General features: G+C 39.0%; 1 protein-coding gene across 1 annotated transcript in view; it reads right to left on the bottom strand.

The window, feature by feature from the left end:
- Positions 1 to 8,784: 8,784 nt before the first annotated feature.
- LOC116507204 (CD109 antigen-like) overlaps positions 8,785 to 18,834 on the bottom strand; it is a 79,136-nt gene continuing 69,086 nt past the window's right edge. Inside the window, 4 exon segments of the mRNA XM_032215179.1 lie at positions 8,785 to 9,100; positions 9,751 to 9,853; positions 12,653 to 12,809; positions 14,686 to 14,828. Coding sequence (XP_032071070.1) covers positions 8,928 to 9,100; positions 9,751 to 9,853; positions 12,653 to 12,809; positions 14,686 to 14,828 — 576 coding nt within the window. The 3' untranslated portion in view covers positions 8,785 to 8,927.

Genomic DNA, 18,834 nt, shown 5'->3' with positions numbered 1-18,834 from the left:
GGGTGACAACAAGTTGGCCATGCTCTCCACCATGCTCCCCAGGTCATGCCCCCCCCCTAACCCTCTGAGATCAAACACAACCCTGATGCAGCCGTCAATGAAATCGAGTTTGAGACACCTGCTGTAATGTATCAGCAGAGTATATGTGCAGATTTGAGTAATGTGGCCTTTTATAACTCATAGGTGGCAATTTTGTCAATGTGCACATTATGTAGGTGCCGTCCAAGATTTTTGGGTATGGCACCCAATGTGTCCATAACCACAGCAACCATCATGGTTGGTTATGCCATAATCTTTCAACTTCAATTTTAAAATATTGACACTTTATAACCCTCTCCAGTTCTTTGTCTTCTATTTTGCTAACCCCTGGTATTGCCACATAAATTATCTACACTTACTCTTTTCAACCATATTTAAATCTGCTGTGTTATGAGCCAAGACTATCAGTTTGTATTCTCATGGTGATGTGTGATATTGCCTCTGGGCTAGCTGCTGTGCATAAAACCCAGGGCAGGCACGTATTTGTTCCTAAAAGACGTGTTTACATTTTCACAATGCTCTTTAGTGGCAACTGGTACAAATCAAACAACATTCTTGTATTTAGTGTTTAACTCTGAATTCCATCAGCCATAAGAAAATTTAGCTATCACTATTTCCACAAGCCACGAACTTGGCCTCGAGCAAGGAACACGGCATTCCTTATCTCCAGGAATAGTGCCCTCAATATTAAGCCCAGCTTGACACCTTTGAACAGGAAAACAGGATTCCAATATGCGTGACACATGTTTTGCAGCCAGGTCTGATCCACACATGTAGCCTATTCTGCAACTTGTCACGTCAACACCCTTAAAACAGCAGATTGTCATAGCACAATCTACAAATGTCAAGAACGTAATATATTCAATAGAATGAGAACAAACATGACTATGATCCAAAGACTTCCCAAACCTCACTGTTTAATTACCTCCAATCTGCAAAGAACTTGCTCTGGCTTACGCCAAGCAAACCTGTTTCTTATTTTCCAATAGAACTACTTCTAATCTCTTAGGATGCAAATATAGATAGATAGATGATAGATAGATAGATAGATAGATAGATAGATAGATAGATAGATAGATAGATAGATAGATGGATGGATGGATGGATGGATGGATGGATGGATGGATGGATGGATGGATGGATGGATGGATAGATAGATAGATAGATAGATAGATAGATAGATAGATAGATAGAGATAGAGATAGAGATGATAGAGATAGAGATAGAGATATACATATAGATATAGATGTGTGTGTATGTGTGTGTGTATGTATTGTGTCACAACCCCTGGTATGCCCAAATATGGGAGGAAGCATACTGCTTCCTTTCTCTATCGGCTCAGCCCAGGAGACCATCCAGACAGAAAGCCATTATTTTTAATATATATGTATGTATATGTATATGTATATGTATATGTATATGTATATGTATATGTATATGTATATGTATATGTATATGCATATGCATATGCATATGCATATGCATATGCATATGCATATGCATGTATGTATGTATGCATGTATGTATGTATCATCCATCCATCCATCCATCCATGTATGTTATGGTGCTAAATTTACATCTTTAAAACAACAGATAATACACATGAAGGAAGTTTTATTCTTGAATTTGTGCTACCCTTTTCAAATATCTTACATATAATCCCAGAGAGATAGATAGGCAATACACTTCCACAAAGCTATGCCCTACATCATTTAATTTTATGTAGTTGTGCTAAGCACAGTTTGTTAATTGCTATCTATCTTCAAAGCAATACAAATTATTCACTTGGCTTGGTAATTTATAATCCAAATGTGAAGTGAAGCATGCCTGGGATGACTCGGTAATAGTTTTCTGAATTCCACTAGTGACATATTTGACTACAAATACATTATAAATGGAAGTATTTCTTTAGGGTTATCATTTACATCACACATGATACTTTGCATATTATGATTGGCAGGGGGGCATATGACCTTTTTTGAACCACACTTGGTTTTTGAGTGGTGAGGCTAGAACAAAAATTGGCTCTGTTATATTTTTAATTTCAAACTATTTTAAATTTAGTTAATTAAATATAACTCATGCGATCACTTTTCTTCTATGTAATAGTTTTCTCATTGTGTCTCATTTTATTACAACTTGGTAGCAACTTTTGGAACAACTCAGAAGGCCATCCCAAGGCTATAAGGCCGTAATTTAAATCCTCCTTAAGGGGCCTTAAAGAGGAATGAAGTGTCAGCTTTATGCATCAATCATCTAAACATCCTTGGGGCTACAAGAGCCGAGATGGCGCAGTGGTTAGGGTGCAGTACTGCAGGCCACTTCAGCTGACTGTTATCTGCAGTTCAGCGGTTCTAATCTCACCGGCTCAAGGTTGACTCAGCCTTCCATCCTTCCGAGGTGGGTGAAATGAGGACCCAGACTGTGGGGGCGATATGCTGACTCTGTAAACCGCTTAGAGAGGGCTGAAAGCCCTATGAAGCGGTATATAAGTCTAACTGCTATTGCTATTGCTATCGCAACTTGACTCTGATGGTCAGGAATGGGGAATAATATTCTCCTTGACAATCAGCACAAAATGTCAGGGACAAGTAGCTAAGCAAAAACTGAGATGTTGAGACCTGAGATCTGGATATTTCCCAACTTCCTCTCATCCTCCCTGAGCTTTAATGATAAACTATTGCTGCCTTTTTAAAATGCTAATTATGGATTAAGTCATTTTCTGAAGGATTTGCCTCAGAACCTAGTTGTGTTTTCCTGTTCCCCATGTACTTTTGAAATGCATCACTTTACCAAGGGAAATCTCTTCATTTAATTCTAATATAGCCTAAAGAACTAGACAAGATGACCTTATTCATAACTTTCTTCGCTGAATTAGAATTGAGATTGTTCTGGTTAGCTTTTTTAGAATTTTTAAAAGCAAGTACATACTTTCTCTTGTTAGTGAGATGTTTCAAATACACTAAGTACAACCCGGCATTTTTTTAAATTTCACTAGACCTTTTTAACCTTTTTGTATTTTCATTTCCAATTCCAATTTTCCAATTTATTGGCATTTGTATGTCGCCCACTCCCAGTGGGACTCTGGGCAGCTTACGGGCAAAAACAACATATATTAAAAAATTAAGATAATACAAATATTAAAAATCAACAACATGCATACAGTTGGAGTGGGGCTGGATACTAATCAACAGCCCCAGGCTTGCCGGAACAGCCAGGTCTTCGTGGCTTTACGGAAGGCTGGAAGAGTGGTGAGGGTCCGGATCTCTACGGGGAGATCGTTCCATAGGGCCGGAGCAGCAACAGAGAAGGCCCTTCCCCGGGGACCCGCCAACCGACATTGACCGGCCTTATATATTTGTCTTCTTTGACCCTTAAATTACATGCCAATGGAGTAGATAATCTTCTTTTCCATCTTTTTCTATTTTCTAGAACATTTCAGAGAGGATGCTGCTGCAGAAATAAATAGGGATGCCACCAAACATCTCCTGGATCATTAGCCCAGGCTCATAAAATGCCAACAAATGGCCTCAAAAGAGGATGCTCTGAGCCCCGAATTTCCTATATATTGTCTAATTCGGAGTCCAAATAAGAGAGAATTCCTCAGCTAACCCATCTGCCTTTGCAAATGTACAAATGTCATTTCTGAAACCCCATAGCCATTTCCTGGACGTGCTTCAGTGGTGATATTCAGCCAATTCTGACAGGTTCTGGAGAACTGGTAGTGAAAATTTTGAGTAGTTTGGAGATCCGGCAAATAGGCTGGCCCCACCCCCGCTGCCTCTCAGCCTCCCAGATGATCTTTTGTTGCCCTGAACAGGAGAACTGAGCTGAAAAGCAGGTTAGTGGGATGGTATGGGGATTTTGCAGTATTCTTCCCTGCTACTCCCACAAAGCCACTCCCACAAAGCCACGCGCACAGAACCAGTGGTAAAAAAAAATTGAATCCCACTACTGGTGTGCTTCCCTTCTGTACTCTGCAACAAGACAGAAGCTAAAATAGACCTTCAACATCCTCTTTTCAAATGTTCTTTCTTCGGAACTGTTTCAATATAAAATGCTAGCATTTGAGCAACGTGTGGATCTTATCGTTAATTTTTAAAGTGGCAAGTTGTGCCAAATAATGGGGTTTCTGTCATGAGGCAGAGCAATTGTTTTTTATTTATTTATTTTGGGGATGATCCAAAAGAGAAGCATAGACCTGAATTACTTGACTGAATTATTTGGGGAAGATGGATTACATGACCTTTTGGTTTTTCCCGCCACTATGTAAGTGGGAAGAACTGGGCTCTTTGTTTCATTAGGGGACAACATAATCTTTCAGTGGGTTCAGAGGTAGTATTCAGCCAGTTCTGGAGAACCGGTAGCGGAAATTTTGAGTACTTCAGAGAACCAGGAAATAGGTTGGCCTCCGCTGCCTCCCAGCTGATCTTTTGTTGCCCTGAACAAAAGAACGGAGCTGGAAAACAGGTTGGTGGGGTGGGGAGGAAATGGGAATTTTGCATGAACCTTCCCCCAGGAGTGGGGAGGGAATGAGGATTTTGCAGTATCCTTCCCCTGCCACGCCCACAAAGCCTCGCCCACAGAACTGGTAGTAAAAAATTTGAATCCCACCAAGTGAGTTAACTATTATCAGTTTGACGGGTGTTTGCAATTTGCATAAAAATATTACTGGATTGCTAAATATCCTGCAATGGCTGTGGGGAGAATACTTTTAGAAAACAGACTGTGGCATTTTCCTTGCCAGGGGTTTTCATTTTGCTTTTATGTGGCTAATTAACCATCAAATATTCTACAGGGGGACCAAAACCATATGGTGATGTGGGTGAATAGTATAGTATGGCTATTCTGTTGTAATTATGTGGTAATGCAAAGTAATCTCACGTTCTTCTTTTTCATCTGGGAAGCTAAATAATTCAAAGAGAAAGCCTTTCAAGCTAAAAAATTGGTCATCATCTAGTGATAGAAAAAGGCTAGTGAACATAAGGTGGTAATGCATTTTAAAATGACTGTTATCAGAAACTAAGATAACTGTGTGCATAGCTACAGTAGCAACTTACTCGTGTATTCTGTCCTTTATTCCTTCTCTTCGGTTTCTGATTCCCCTACAACCATGACTCCATCTTTCTGTTCTCCCAGCATATAATGAAGTCATTTTTAAAAAATTCTCCTCAATGCCAAGGATCCAAGATCCTGCCTTCTGTAGATTCCCCACTTAATATCAGTAATTTGTAATCCTACCTACAAGTAGGGCTCACTTAACAATGGAACAGTCATAAAATGCTTTATTTTGAAGAACATATACAGGGCTGACTCAAAAAAACATTGTGCTTATTTCAATACGGGACCAGTTCTATAGATACATTTATTAAACTATATGAAGTTGGTTTTTTTTCCTTGATTTGGTAAAAATATTTTAAATTTTTAGCACAAATATATATGTGTGTGTGTGTGTGTGTGTGTGTGTATGTATGTTTACAATATAATTAAAGACCTCATTCTCATATACATTGTCATAAAAATATCCCAATAAAGAGGAACACAGACAAACCACAAGCAATACATCTTACTTTAAGATCAGAGGTTTATTGTTTCTAATAATTTGGAACAAAAGAAAGAAGCAAAAGATATAACAACAACAACAGAAAACTCACATTGTCAAACCATTGCAATGGGGTCCAATGACCAATAGCAGGTCCTAAAGGACACCATTCTCATTTCAGGTATTTCTTATACCTTCTTTTTTTACTGACGTACGCATTCCATAGTTTCACCTCCCTGTTCTTTTACTTTCTTAGTGTCTGTCACTCTCTGCAAACATCTGTGTACATTTGAAGTTCCCAGACACTTGTTACTTTCAGTTCCGCATTTCCCACCGTCTCATTCTTCCTGCTCTTAAATTTTTCCATACAAGTACATTCTTTGCAAAAAATGCAGCACATAGGTCAGCATGTTAGAAATATGCCTGGTACATTTTGCAAATACTGTATGTTAGTTTAAAACTTTGGTTCAGTGAGGTTTGCAAGCTCACTCCTAGGCCTATTACCTGCAACTTTCCAATGGATATATTCCTCTTCTCTCCACATGTGCAAAATCCTGAAATCTTAAACATGTATTTTCTTGCAGCACAACACACATTTCTTCATTCAATGTTAGGCAGATGTATACATAGATGAATAGAGAAACTTATATTTCCGTGTGTGTGTGTGTGTGTGTGTGTGTGTGTGTGTGTGTGTGATCTTTATTCTGCACACTTTTTCCTCAGGTCTATTCAATGTAATATTCAAATTAAAGCATTTAGTGCCAAATAAAATAGGCAGTTATGCCAAATCCCTTGAGAATTGATTTTATGCACTTAAGACGTAATGCAGCTACAGTTGCTTAAAGTTTTATATGAATCTTAATGTTCACCACATATTTGTCTACATTTGTTCATAGTTTCCTTTCTAAATATTTAAACCTGTGCCTGACCACATCATTATTTTAATCCAGTGCTTCACTTCCTATCTAAGTGAATTTGACTGTTGCAATATATACAGTTATTTGATAGTTCTGCATCATTGGCAGCCTAAAAATTCTGGCATTTGTGAACATGGATGCAGCTTTACTCTCGACTGGTTCAAGTTTTCTTTTCATTCATTTATCGAACCTTACTTTTAAGGAAGATGGAAGCAGATATCGATCTGATTTCAATGACAAAAACACTGCTGTCTTTACTTCAGATTGATCTCTTCTTAGTATTCTATTAATTCCAGCCATCTCAATGTTAGTATTTTGTTTGTTCCTATAGAGATAGACTTCGACTTACAACCATAATTGAGCCCAACATTTCTATTGCTAAGCAAGATAATGGTTAAGTGACTTTTGCCCCATTTTACAACCTTTCTTGCTTAAGTAACATGTTAAGCGAATCAGGCTTCCACGTTGACTTTGCTTGTCCGAAGGGCATAAAAGGTGATCATATGACCCCAGGTCACTTGCAACCATCATAAGTACATGCCAGTTGCCAAGCCTCCAAATTTGATCATTTGACTACAGGGATGTTATAATGGTCATAAGTCATTCACTTTTTTTCAAAGCGGTTGCAATAGTCACTAAACAAATGATTTTAAGTTGAGCACTACCTACTGTATACTGCTAGTCTTTCTTGTTCTGCAAAGTTTTTGTTCTATATCTGAATAACTTATTAAGTTTGTACCACATTAAAATTCCTCAGAGGTAGAGTTCCTATTGGGCTAGTCTTCTAGTTTAATAACAACTTCTGTTTTTTTTGTCCATAGTATTGGCAGGACAAGATGAGTTCAGTTTGAAGCAAGCTACTAAACTGCTTTATCTTACTCTCAAGCAACAATTAGGACAAGCAATGAATGTCATGCTGTAAATGAAGATACAAAATTTCTGATTAAAAAGAAGCCTTTATCATAATATAAATCTGTTGCTTTCTTATATTTAACCTTTAACACACATACAAAAGTCATGCACTCCAACCATAATGAGGCATATTTTGTTTTCAGCACAGTTTAAGCATTTTTCATAATGTGACTATTCAAGTATCAATTATGGCCAGCTGCTTGAAATTGGGTTTTTTTAAGCTGTAATTTAGTATGTCTCTCTCCTTATGTGCACATTGTACAATCATTGCATATAATAATAATTTAGATTTTTAGAACATAACTGAGGAAATCAGTAATTATTGCAATTAATGTTAATCTGGCCCAAAGTACTGCTTTGAAGGACAGCCTTAGTCCTATGCCAGTACAGTCAATAACACTTATAAATTAAGTGTTAGCCTGCAATGTACCATAAACTAAATCCCATAAATTAGGGATGCAAGGCTTAAATAATATATTGTATAAGTACTAAAACTAAAAATATTCCTTTAAAAAACTGTCAAATTTACTATAAAAATAAGAAACTAATACAAAATATATACTCCATTTCAGTTTTTTTCTCCTGAATATCAGTTTGGTCTCATTCAGACATGATTTAAATTAAAAAATGATTAAATTTTAGACAAAGCAATTTAATTTTAATTTAACATTATCTAATTCAGAGCAAAGGTTAGAGTCTGGATCCTCCCCTATTTCACTGGAGAAAATAGTTTAGGTTGCAATCTTATACACACTTATTAAAAGTCAGAGCCCTTCAGACTTATTACTAGGCAAACATATGCAGTATGTAAGATTTTGCAGCAAGTCCCTAAGCATTTAATAGATAAAGAACAGTGATTCTCAATCTTGGCAATTTTATACCGTGTGGATTTGCTGTCTGGGGAATTCTGGGATTTGAAGCACACACGTCTTAAAATTGCCAAGGGTGAGAAACACCAGTATAGAAGATGCCAATGAAAATAAAAATGGTGAAAAGTTTTCCATTTCGAGCAATTTACCCTTAACTCAATTTGACTTGCAAATTCTTACACAGAGTTTAGACCCATAAATCAATTTTCACAGGGTCCAGACCAGGGGTGGGTTTCAACCGGATCGCACCGGTCCCTGCGATCCGGTTGGTCGCCGAACCCGGAAGTAAGTAACTTCCGGGAACGGCGAAGCCCCCCCCCCGCGCCCGCGCGCGCCCGCACACCCGCGCCCGCTCCTTACCCGGTTTTTACAATTCTGCGCTTCCACGCATGGGCAGAACGCATACAGCGCCTGCGCGATCCTCCAGGAGCAGCTGGAGCATCGCACAGACGCTAGTACGCATGCGCGCACCGCGTGCGTGCGCGAGGACGCCGCACGCGTGCGCGAGGACGCCGCCGGCCTCGTTCCAACCGAACCGGTTGGAACGGGGCGAGAAACCCACCCCTGGTCCAGACACTCCTTATCCAGGAAAATACAATCAATGGTACTCTCAGCAGTGCAATAAGCGTCAGTCATCCAGTTATTAAATCAGACCACAACATAGAAAATGGACAGCACTAGCAGTACTAACAATTCCAGAGAGAGAGAAAGGGATAAAGAGCCATCTGTTTTACAAAAATCACATTCATCATCTTCACAGAAAGTACAAGATGACAAACTCTGCATCACCCTGGAGTTGTAGCTTTTCACTGTTCTTCTCCCTATTGTGAACAATTGAAAAGCAAAGAAAAGGTGTTAAGGCCCAACATTTCAAACAAAATTATTATTTGATAGAATTGATATGCTGCTGTGAAACAATAACAGAAGCAATACTATCCCATAACTTCACCACTGTCTCTGTCAGATTATTGGGGGTAGCATGCTGGCATTGTAAACCGCCTGGAGTGGGCTTCAAAGCACTATAAGGGCAACATATAAGTCTAAGTGCTATTGCTGTTTTGTATGATGCCCTGATTTCAATGAATGAATGAAAGTCCTTTTTTACTATATATCCTTGAATCGGAACTATTGCTAAATTTGTTGAAACGAGGAATGCTTTAAGTAACAAAATCATTCTTGATTGAAGAATTATATCCTAAAATTATCAGCCTTTCAGAGAACGTAAATTTAATGGACTTTATGTTCCACCGAACACCCTCTCCTCACCACCTCCCCCTTCTTCAAGGTTTAAGAGAATTAACATTATTTAAGTTCCTGTGGTTTCCAGTCATGCTTATTTCTCATGTGCGTCTTCACTGCAACTAATTGAATCTGGCCCTTCCTTAACATACAACATACAGTTCATCCTTCCCTTTTCCCACCTAAACTCCATACTTGAGCACTGATTGCATAAAAAGTGATTGACACATACTGGGCTCATAATAATCCATCACAGTCACTGAAGCATCCTTGGTATTTGCCACTTTGAAGTCTCTCACAGCTGGAATGTCCACACAAATCTGTGTTTCGTTTAACTACCCAAAAAAAAAAAGATAATTTCAGAATGGTTTATATGCTTCCATATAATGAATGCTTATGAAAAACTAGATTTTTTTAATATTGTAAAAAAAGAAACCTCTTTAACTGCATTACCCAGAACAGTAGATATAGCTATATATTTACTATCTACAAATAGCCCTCCTTTCTGATAATCTTATATTATAGTTTGCCAATAAGAGTAGACTTATTGAACAAGTGTAAAATCACAAACAGTTGATTCACACACATAAATGCAACAGTCCATATCTGTTACACAGAAATATACTTACCAAAATTTATTCGTATTTCCCGACTTGTTTTGAAAGTAAATATAGATAGATCAACTGCCTTGGACAGCAACTATTTGAAGTTATAATGGTAATGAAAAAGTAATTTTGTGATCAATCTCCATACTTATGATCTTCACAGTGTGTGTCTGTGTCTGTGTGTGTCTGTCTGTCTGTCTGTCTGTCTGTCTCTCTCTCTCTCTCTCTCTCTCTCTCTCTCTCTCTCTTTGTTACATGTTCACCAATACTGTGAATATTGTACTGTATACATTGTCCTGTGCCTGACCCCTTTTATTCTCTACAACCCCGGGACTGGAATAATTGCTTAAACAAGCTATCATTTCCTGAATTGCTTTTCCTGCAGCACAGCAATCCCCCCCAAATGTGCTAACTACAGTTTAACAAACTCAGCTCTGTGACCTTCATTAACCAACTTGCAGCTGCTGCCTGTAACTGACAAGACTTTGAGCAGTTTCACACTTTAGGCTTTTGTTTGCCTTCTAAGTTCTGGAGCGCCCAACCCAGAACCGCTAAGCAAACAACCAACACTAACACATTCCTTTCAATGTACATTCTCTATTTTGTATCCATTTATTGTCTTGTAATCTCTTCTGCTCAAGACAAACATCAATTTTCCTCTTGGTAATTATCACAGCACTGGGATGAGCACTCCAATGGGTGGGGATTAGGAAAAAAGGGCTATAAGATTTGCCCTTTTACCAGACTTGCTTGCGAGTCAAGTTCTGGAAACCTTCCCCACCTATTGGGCTCATCTTTCTGTTTAGGTTTCATATTCTTATGATACTGTAAAGAAAAGAAAACCTGAAGTAAAATCATAAGCACTGTCATAGTCACATGATTGTCCACTTAGTGACTGAATTCCGAGTCCCAATGTGGTTGCTGAATGAGGACTAAACTAGTTACATTATACTTATTGGCTGCAGCTGTGACCAACAACTCTGTTGCTAAGCAGCAATCTCTTTAAGAAGAACATCGTGTGAGCATGTGTGAGAAGAACATTGTGTGAGCGTGAAATTTCTGCAGGATTCCCCATTGGCTTTGCTTGTTGGAAATAGGCTATGAAGGTTGCAAATGGAAATCACGTGACCATGAGTCGGCGTAAATGAGCACTGGTTGCCAAGCACCCAAATCATGGTTGAGTGACTGACAGTTTTTATCTATATGATTTTTTTACTATTTGTTTCCAGAAATGCAAAACATGCAACTTTGTAGACGGGTTGTCTTGCTTTTTAGCACCGTCACAGCTTCAAACGGTCACTGAACAAGTGGTCAGTATGCAAAGACTACCTGTACCATGTGAATCCACTTTATACATCTATTTTATATTTTATTCTTTATCCTGAGTAAACACACAGATGCTTGTACTACCATGTTTCCCCCGAAAATACAACCTGTCCTGAAACTAAAGCCTTGCCACATTTTTCGCGTGGGCAAAAATATAAGCCAACCTCCGAAAATAAGCCCCCTGGACAATCCCCCCCTCCGGCCAGGCAGAGCACAACTCGCCGACCTAGCGATATCCTGAAGGCGCCAAGCCACGGGAACGAGGTGGGGGCAAAGGCACTCGCATTGTTTGGTGCTTTCGAGGTACCACTAGGCCGGTCAGCAGCGCTGTGCCCAGCTGAAGAGAGGGGTTTGCTGGGCAGCTGCCCTCTTGCGAACGGGCTCTGAAAGAGCCGAGCACAGCCTCAGGGTAGAATGGCTGTGTTGTGCTGTCGCAGCAGCAAGACAGCAGCCATGAGGTGGCCACGCTCATGAGCAGCCGCCTGGCAACCCCCCTTTCCAGCCGAGCACAGTGCCGCTGGCCGATCTAGTGGTACCTGGAAGGCACCAAGCAATGCGAGTGCCTCTTCGCCGCCCTCCACCTCCCGTGGCTCGGTGCCTTCGGAATGCCCCTAGGTGAGTGAATGGAGCTCTGCATGGCTGGAGGGGGGGGTTGAGAGGGGGGTTGCTCACGTGACTCGCAGGCTCACGATGCCCTTGGCTAACTCTGCAGAGCCAGGGCATCTCCGCTGCTGGCGCCGCCTGCCGCTTGGGGGGGGGGTGGATTTCAAAGCACAGAGGACGGATGCCGCTCTGGGAGTACACTCTATGGTTGTGGGCTGCAGACCGTACAACCATACAGCGTACTCCCAAAGCGACATCCGTCCTCCATTGCAGCTTACAAAGCACGGAGGTAGGATACCGCTCTGGGAGTACACTCTTTGGTTGTACGCTACCATAGAACCTACTTCCAGAGCGGCATCCATCCTCCGTGCTTTGAAAGCCGCAAGACTTAGTCAATCTTATGCAAATATACATCATAAAATATGGCCTCTCCTGAATGAACTGGGGGATTCAAATTAAATTACTTCTGAATTTTGTCTATAGGGTTGCCCAAACATAGTGTTTATTTTAAATGATATTTTTTTAAAAAAAATCAAAGTTTTAGTTTTTGAATCAAGGCTTCAACATCATTCTGACTAGTATGTCTTTATTTTGACTTACAGAGTCCAGATATAAATAGATTTTGCCTTCCTCTTTTTCCATCTTTTCAACTGGGTCAACTAATGACACAAAACTGGGCGACAGAGAGAAGCCACTCAGCAATCCAATCTCCATGAGAGCCATGCCAGTCCTTGAAGATGAGCCGGTACCCAGATATCTATATATATATAAAAAGAACAATTTACATAGAAAAACTGTGCATGCATATATGCACATATAAGGATGCAATATTATTAATTCTTAGTTTAAAGTACAGACCTTGAAAAGCCCCTCCATTTGTACTGGAGGAAAATAAAAGTAAAGAAGAGCACAAATGATTGCATGTAACCACAATTTTGTTTATAGTGTTTCTGTATATAATATTGTAATCCGTCCAGAGTTATCTTGTAGTAATATGGGCAATACAATAAATTTTAAAAATAAATCTCTCTCCCCCATCCATTTCAAAGGAGCCAGATATCTAAATCAGAGATGGGTTGCTCCCTTTTCGACCCGGATGAGCAAACCAGTAGTAGCAGCGACGGGAGGCTCCGCCCACCCACTGGACGCTTCTGCGCATGCGCAGAAGTATCGCGCGTGGGCGGGAGCACACACGAACCGGTATTAAAAAAAAAATTGGCAACCCACCACTGATCTAAATCAAGAGCAAACTTTGATTTCCAAGTATAACATTATGACAGGAACTATTGATAGGAGAAGCAAAGTGAAAGCATCAAACAGCAATGACAAAAGTTCTTTAATGACACACCCATTTAGCAACAAAAAAAATTTGCTATGATTTTTCAATAGAGCACCTCTCAAGTTTGTGCTCTAAGTGCTGGGGAACTGAGTAAAACAATATTTCTTGACTTAGAAACACATTGAGACCAGTTTTTCAGTGACTAAGCAATTTGTTTTTGTTTTTTTAAATAACTGATTTTTACCAACTTTTTGCCAGTATTAAAGTGAATCACGGGCATTGGTATGAGAATCATGTGGTCTTTGAATGATTCCGGCTTCCCCCATTGCTTATCAGAAGCCAACCTGGGAACATCACAAATGGCAATCACGTGATCTTGGGATGCTGCAACCATTATAAATACAGTCCTGTTGTAACTTCAAACAGTTGCTAAATGAATGGTTAAAACGAGGACTTACCCATACGGGGGAAATTTACAAAACAACTCACTTGTCTAAGCAAGGCTCTTGAGCCTGGAAGAATGATTCACTAAACACAGATCATATTTGGGAATTCAGTATACTCTAAGACAGAACAATCACGTAACATCAAAGCAAAGGTGCCAACCTCAACATGCCTTTGAGAAGGTCCAATGATAAGTTAACAGCAGCATCTTTCTTCTCCCCCCACCTCGCCTCCCACGACAATGAGCAATATACTTCTTTTGATAATATATAGCTAAGGGGATTAATGGTTCCTGATACCTTTATCTTCCCCTAATTTTAGTCATCTTTAAGACAACCCAGATGAGCAGCCAACATTATGTCATGTGACAATGACTTCCAAAGTTTAACAATACATGACAGGAAGTACTGTTGTTTGAAGTTGGTTCCTGAGACTAAAAAGATAAAGGGCTTAATTAAAATTATGTGGGTGAATCACCAGCCCCATTGAAAGAAAATAACCAAACATAATTTTAATTAAGCCCTTTTATAATTGTAGAAGAAAAACAGTTATCCTTGGGGAATTCTTAAGTAGTTATAATCATTTTATATCAAACCAATATGAAAAAGAAAAGCCAACGATTTAACTGGCCTACACTGTGTTCAGCGGAGTGCCAAGGCTTTACTGGGGAAGAAATATATTTATTCTTTCTTTATACTGCAAGTTTATACGTCTGCCTATCTTAATCACATAAATTCATGCATACATACATTCTTTCACTCATGTAGAAAACCTGGCAAAATATGATGGAGTGGTATGCTTGATTTCTCTGAAACCTTATAAAGATACATTTGTTAAAGAGATTCATCAAAAAAGTCATTTTTTAAATTTGTAAATAAAAGAGAACAAATAGCTTAATAAATTTACTGACCTGGTACACACGTTTAAAGTTAAGCTATTTATGTCTTCTTTGTCATCCTTTACATAAACATCTAAGTCAAAGGCTTCTTGATTTTCTGCAGATCTACGCCTTTTGTTGGTATGTGAATTTTTCACATTGTATACAACATTGAGCTATAGAGAAGCAAAAATAAAAAAATGTTATTCAGTGATAGCAGCGATTTATAGAAAATAATAATAGCTATTTCATAGTTCATCAGATTAAATTCATATATGCAGTACTGTAATTATACAATCCAAAAATAAATGTGGGACATTTTGAATCCTTTTCTGAAATAAAACTTTCAGTTTCAAATTCTTAAAAGAAATCTATCAAAGGCTCCTCAAAATAACAAATCAAACATGCTTTCTTCTTATTGGACCTGCTGTGAACTTGATCAAGTCAACTTGGAAATAAATCAAAATGTTGTCATCACCCAAAATGCTATTGTTTCAGTGTTTGCCAAGAAAAGCAAAATGGTAAGAATTTACTGGCAATTCAGGAACACCTGGATCAACATATAGGATAGCCTCTTAAACAACTGTTTTACTGGAAGGAATTTTATGTTCAATTTTTCATTCCTTCTTGGCCCCAAAGAAAGATAAATTCATGAAGAAAGAAAAGCATACAAAGGAATGATCAAGCATGCTTTCAGTTGGTTGCAACATCAACTCAGTTTTCTTACCCAGCCTGGCCTGTTGCAAACATGGCAAAGCAAGATTTGCTGTCCTAGGCAGAAAGAATTTTACCATTTTAAAAGGTAGTTTGATGTGACAAATTAGATGAGAGTGGTGGTAGATATATGTTGTGGCCCAGCAGGAGCCGTTGGAGCTGCCACCAGACTCCGACAGCGAAGGGCGCAATGAGTCGGCTCTGTAGGATGTAGAGGACCCTGGACAGGGCGCAGAGAGGCTGGTTGGCCACCAGGAGGCACCTGAGCCTTGGACCAGTGGGGAGGAGACAAGGGAGAGTGAGCCGGATGCCAGTAGTGAGTTGTCCCTGGATGCACGCCATCGAAGAGCTACTAGGCGTCAGGAACAGTTGCGCAGTTACAGGAGGTAATTGTACTCAGCTGGTGGTCATTAGGCTCCTCTCCAGACTATAAAAAGACTCCTTGTGCACCCGCTCCTCTTTGCAGAAGTCAACACAGGATTGAATGTCAGAGGACATTACTGTTAGTTTGGCAGGCTGGATTGCTGCCAAGCCTTATCTGTGTTTATTGCTGCCCAAGCTTGTCTGTGCCAGTTTGCTGCCAAGGGCCTGTCTGTCTGTTCATTAAATGCCATAACTTATCTCTGGCTCGGAGTGTGTGTTGGTGTGGGACCAGGGGGGTCAGAACAGAAATATATGCAATATATTACCATATATTCATTAGCTGGTACACTTATAATGACTGACATCCTGGCTTATACTCATAGCTGTCAATATGTAATTTCTGGAAACTGCAAAACATCATTCAAGACATCTGGCACCTCTGGCCCAATTCATTTACATTTGCCTATTCCTGTGTCAAACCACACATTTTTCCTCAAAGATTCACTTCTGTTATGGAATTATTGATATCTCTAGGCTATGCAACCACTGCTTCCATGATGGATTGTGAATAAGATTGTGTGAGTCTGGAATAAAATGTACAAGTGGCTAGAAATCAAAAGCCAAAATAAAAAATAGAGAATACAAATATATGGAGGTACAAATAATGAATATTATTATAAGTGTTAATATTATGTTTGTTACATTATAGGAAAAGGTTATAGTGATAGGAAGATTGTTAGCTTATAAGAATTATCTGGAAATTATTATTTCTGCCAAAGTACTATTTTTTTAAACTTTACTTTATTGTCATTGCACCTCATACAACGAAATTAAATGCCATCTTCAGTGTACATTATACGTAAAAAAATAAAACGAAAACACACATTCTACACAATTGAATACAATTTTATACAATCTGCATTCTATTGTACTTGTTATAAAGTTCTGCACCTGCCATATTCACTATTTTCTTATTCTGAATATTTTGACAGCTACATGAGAACAGTTTGATTTACTGATTAAAGGGAAACCACTCGAAAAAATCTTGTCAAGAAAACTGCACAGGCCTGTCTATGCAGTTGCAAGAAGCAATGACATTAATTTATATTTTAAAAGTTCTGCTTAATAAGTAGTAATTATGCATTCACGTTTGCAGAAAGTTTACTTTTGTGCTACGTACAGTTTGTCTTCTACTGTTCATTTAATGTGTCACTCAAACATGCAATTTGACCACAAATGCTAAATTTATGCCTGTGTAGAAATATTTTGCTTATTATAAATGTATACATTTTGATTTCTGTAGTAAAATTCCTTTATGGTCAGGTAAAACATTGCAAACTTGGAAGCTTGAGCAAACTTTAAATAAATCAGAAAGTGAGTATTCTCCTTAGCATGTCATGTCCAGATTCATTTTCAAAAAAACGCATGCCATTTTAATATTCATCTTTCTCATCTTCCTACAATTCTTGTTTATTGCATATAGAGAATTTTACCTAAGTAAATAGGCTCTTTAGTCTTCATGAAAGATGCTTGAAGTAGAATATTTAACACACACAATGTTTAACATACACATTAAACCACAATATATGTTGTTTTTGGTTTAGTGTATGTAAACCTAGTTATTCTAGTTCATATACTATGGTTATGGCCAAGCCATATATGTAAATGTAGTCACTGTGGCTTAAACAAAGGTTAAAATTAACCTTGGCTTACCATAATACGTTAATTTGGCCTTCGTTTTGCCAGTTCTTGATTGGAAAGAATCTCCAATGTTTTTCCAAGCTAAATGGCAGGAAAATGGTATCCTTCACATTTATGAATGTGCAAGACTGTACATTTCTGGAACTACTTTGCTTCAACGATTATTGAAAACAAGGAGCTTCCTTGTGAAAGCATTATTGAAATCCTTTTAGCAGCAACCTTCACAATATTCCAGCTAAAAAAATATCAAAACTTTGGAAAACTGCCTGTCAGTCCAGGAATCTTTGCTCTCTCAAAGTTTATCCTTATGGCTGGATCTTAAACAGATGTCTGGATGAGGGTTTATGGTTAAAGGGTAATTTTCAGGAAGAAATTTTTGGCAGCATTTTCTTTGGCTGCTGAATTAAGCTTTGAGAAAGAAAACAGAACGCTAATGAGCTTGCGTTTTAAAACAAATGAACTTCTGCAGGTGTGAGAATGGGTGGGGAGATTCACACAATTCTGACCTATTGAGAGACTTCAGGTATATCTTCTTTAGACTTGATGAAAGAGATTAAAACCTTAATGTCAAAATAAAAAACTAATGTGAATGCATTCACTTGCTTCAGGAATGAAACCTGCCTCCCTACACACACACACACACACAGACACACACACACACACCATGTTAGTGTCTCATTGGGCCACATTTTTTTCACTTTATTGGCATATATAGAATTGAAAAATCAGGGCTGCTCACTAGATGAAAGCTGAAAAATATCTGGATGCAGTCAGAAAGACTCAAACCAGACACAGGGCCATCTCTATTTTTTAAAAGTTGAATAAATTGTTTTTTTTCTTACATCTTGGAGAGCAGTCTGTATGTTTATCAACAGTAGACACGTAAAAAGCATAATTCTGTTTCATCCAAGAGAAGGTTTAAGGTTTATTAAACTTGTATGCCGCCCTATTCCCGGAGGCACTCAGGGCGGCTAACAAACCAAAGGGAAGGGAACAATACAAAAACAAACAAGACAGGAACAAAATTACAGAGAACAAATTAAAAACTCACAGCAGCCACAACAATTCGAGTGGGGCTGGGAACTCATCAGCCCCAGGCCTGCCAGAACAGCCAGGTCTTAACGGCTTTGCGGAAAGCCTGAAGGGTGGTGAGGGTCCGAATCTCCACGGGGAGATCGTTCCAAAGGGCCGGAGCAGCCCCAAAGAAGGCTCTCCTCCGAGTAGTCGACAGTCGACATTGGCCGGCGGATGGAATTCGGAGGAGGCCAATGGTGAGGAGTGCTAGATGTTACCTAGTTTGGGAAGTGAAATATCTGCAAGAAAATAACTAAGCTCAGAGAATAACAAGGACTCCCCATTTCAACCCTGAGCTATAACTATTCTCTTACTGATAAAGATTCAGGC

Source organism: Thamnophis elegans, chromosome 4 (genome assembly GCF_009769535.1).
Source record: "Thamnophis elegans isolate rThaEle1 chromosome 4, rThaEle1.pri, whole genome shotgun sequence".
Lineage (NCBI taxonomy): Eukaryota > Metazoa > Chordata > Lepidosauria > Squamata > Colubridae > Thamnophis > Thamnophis elegans.
This window is presented reverse-complemented; position numbering and strand designations above follow the sequence as displayed.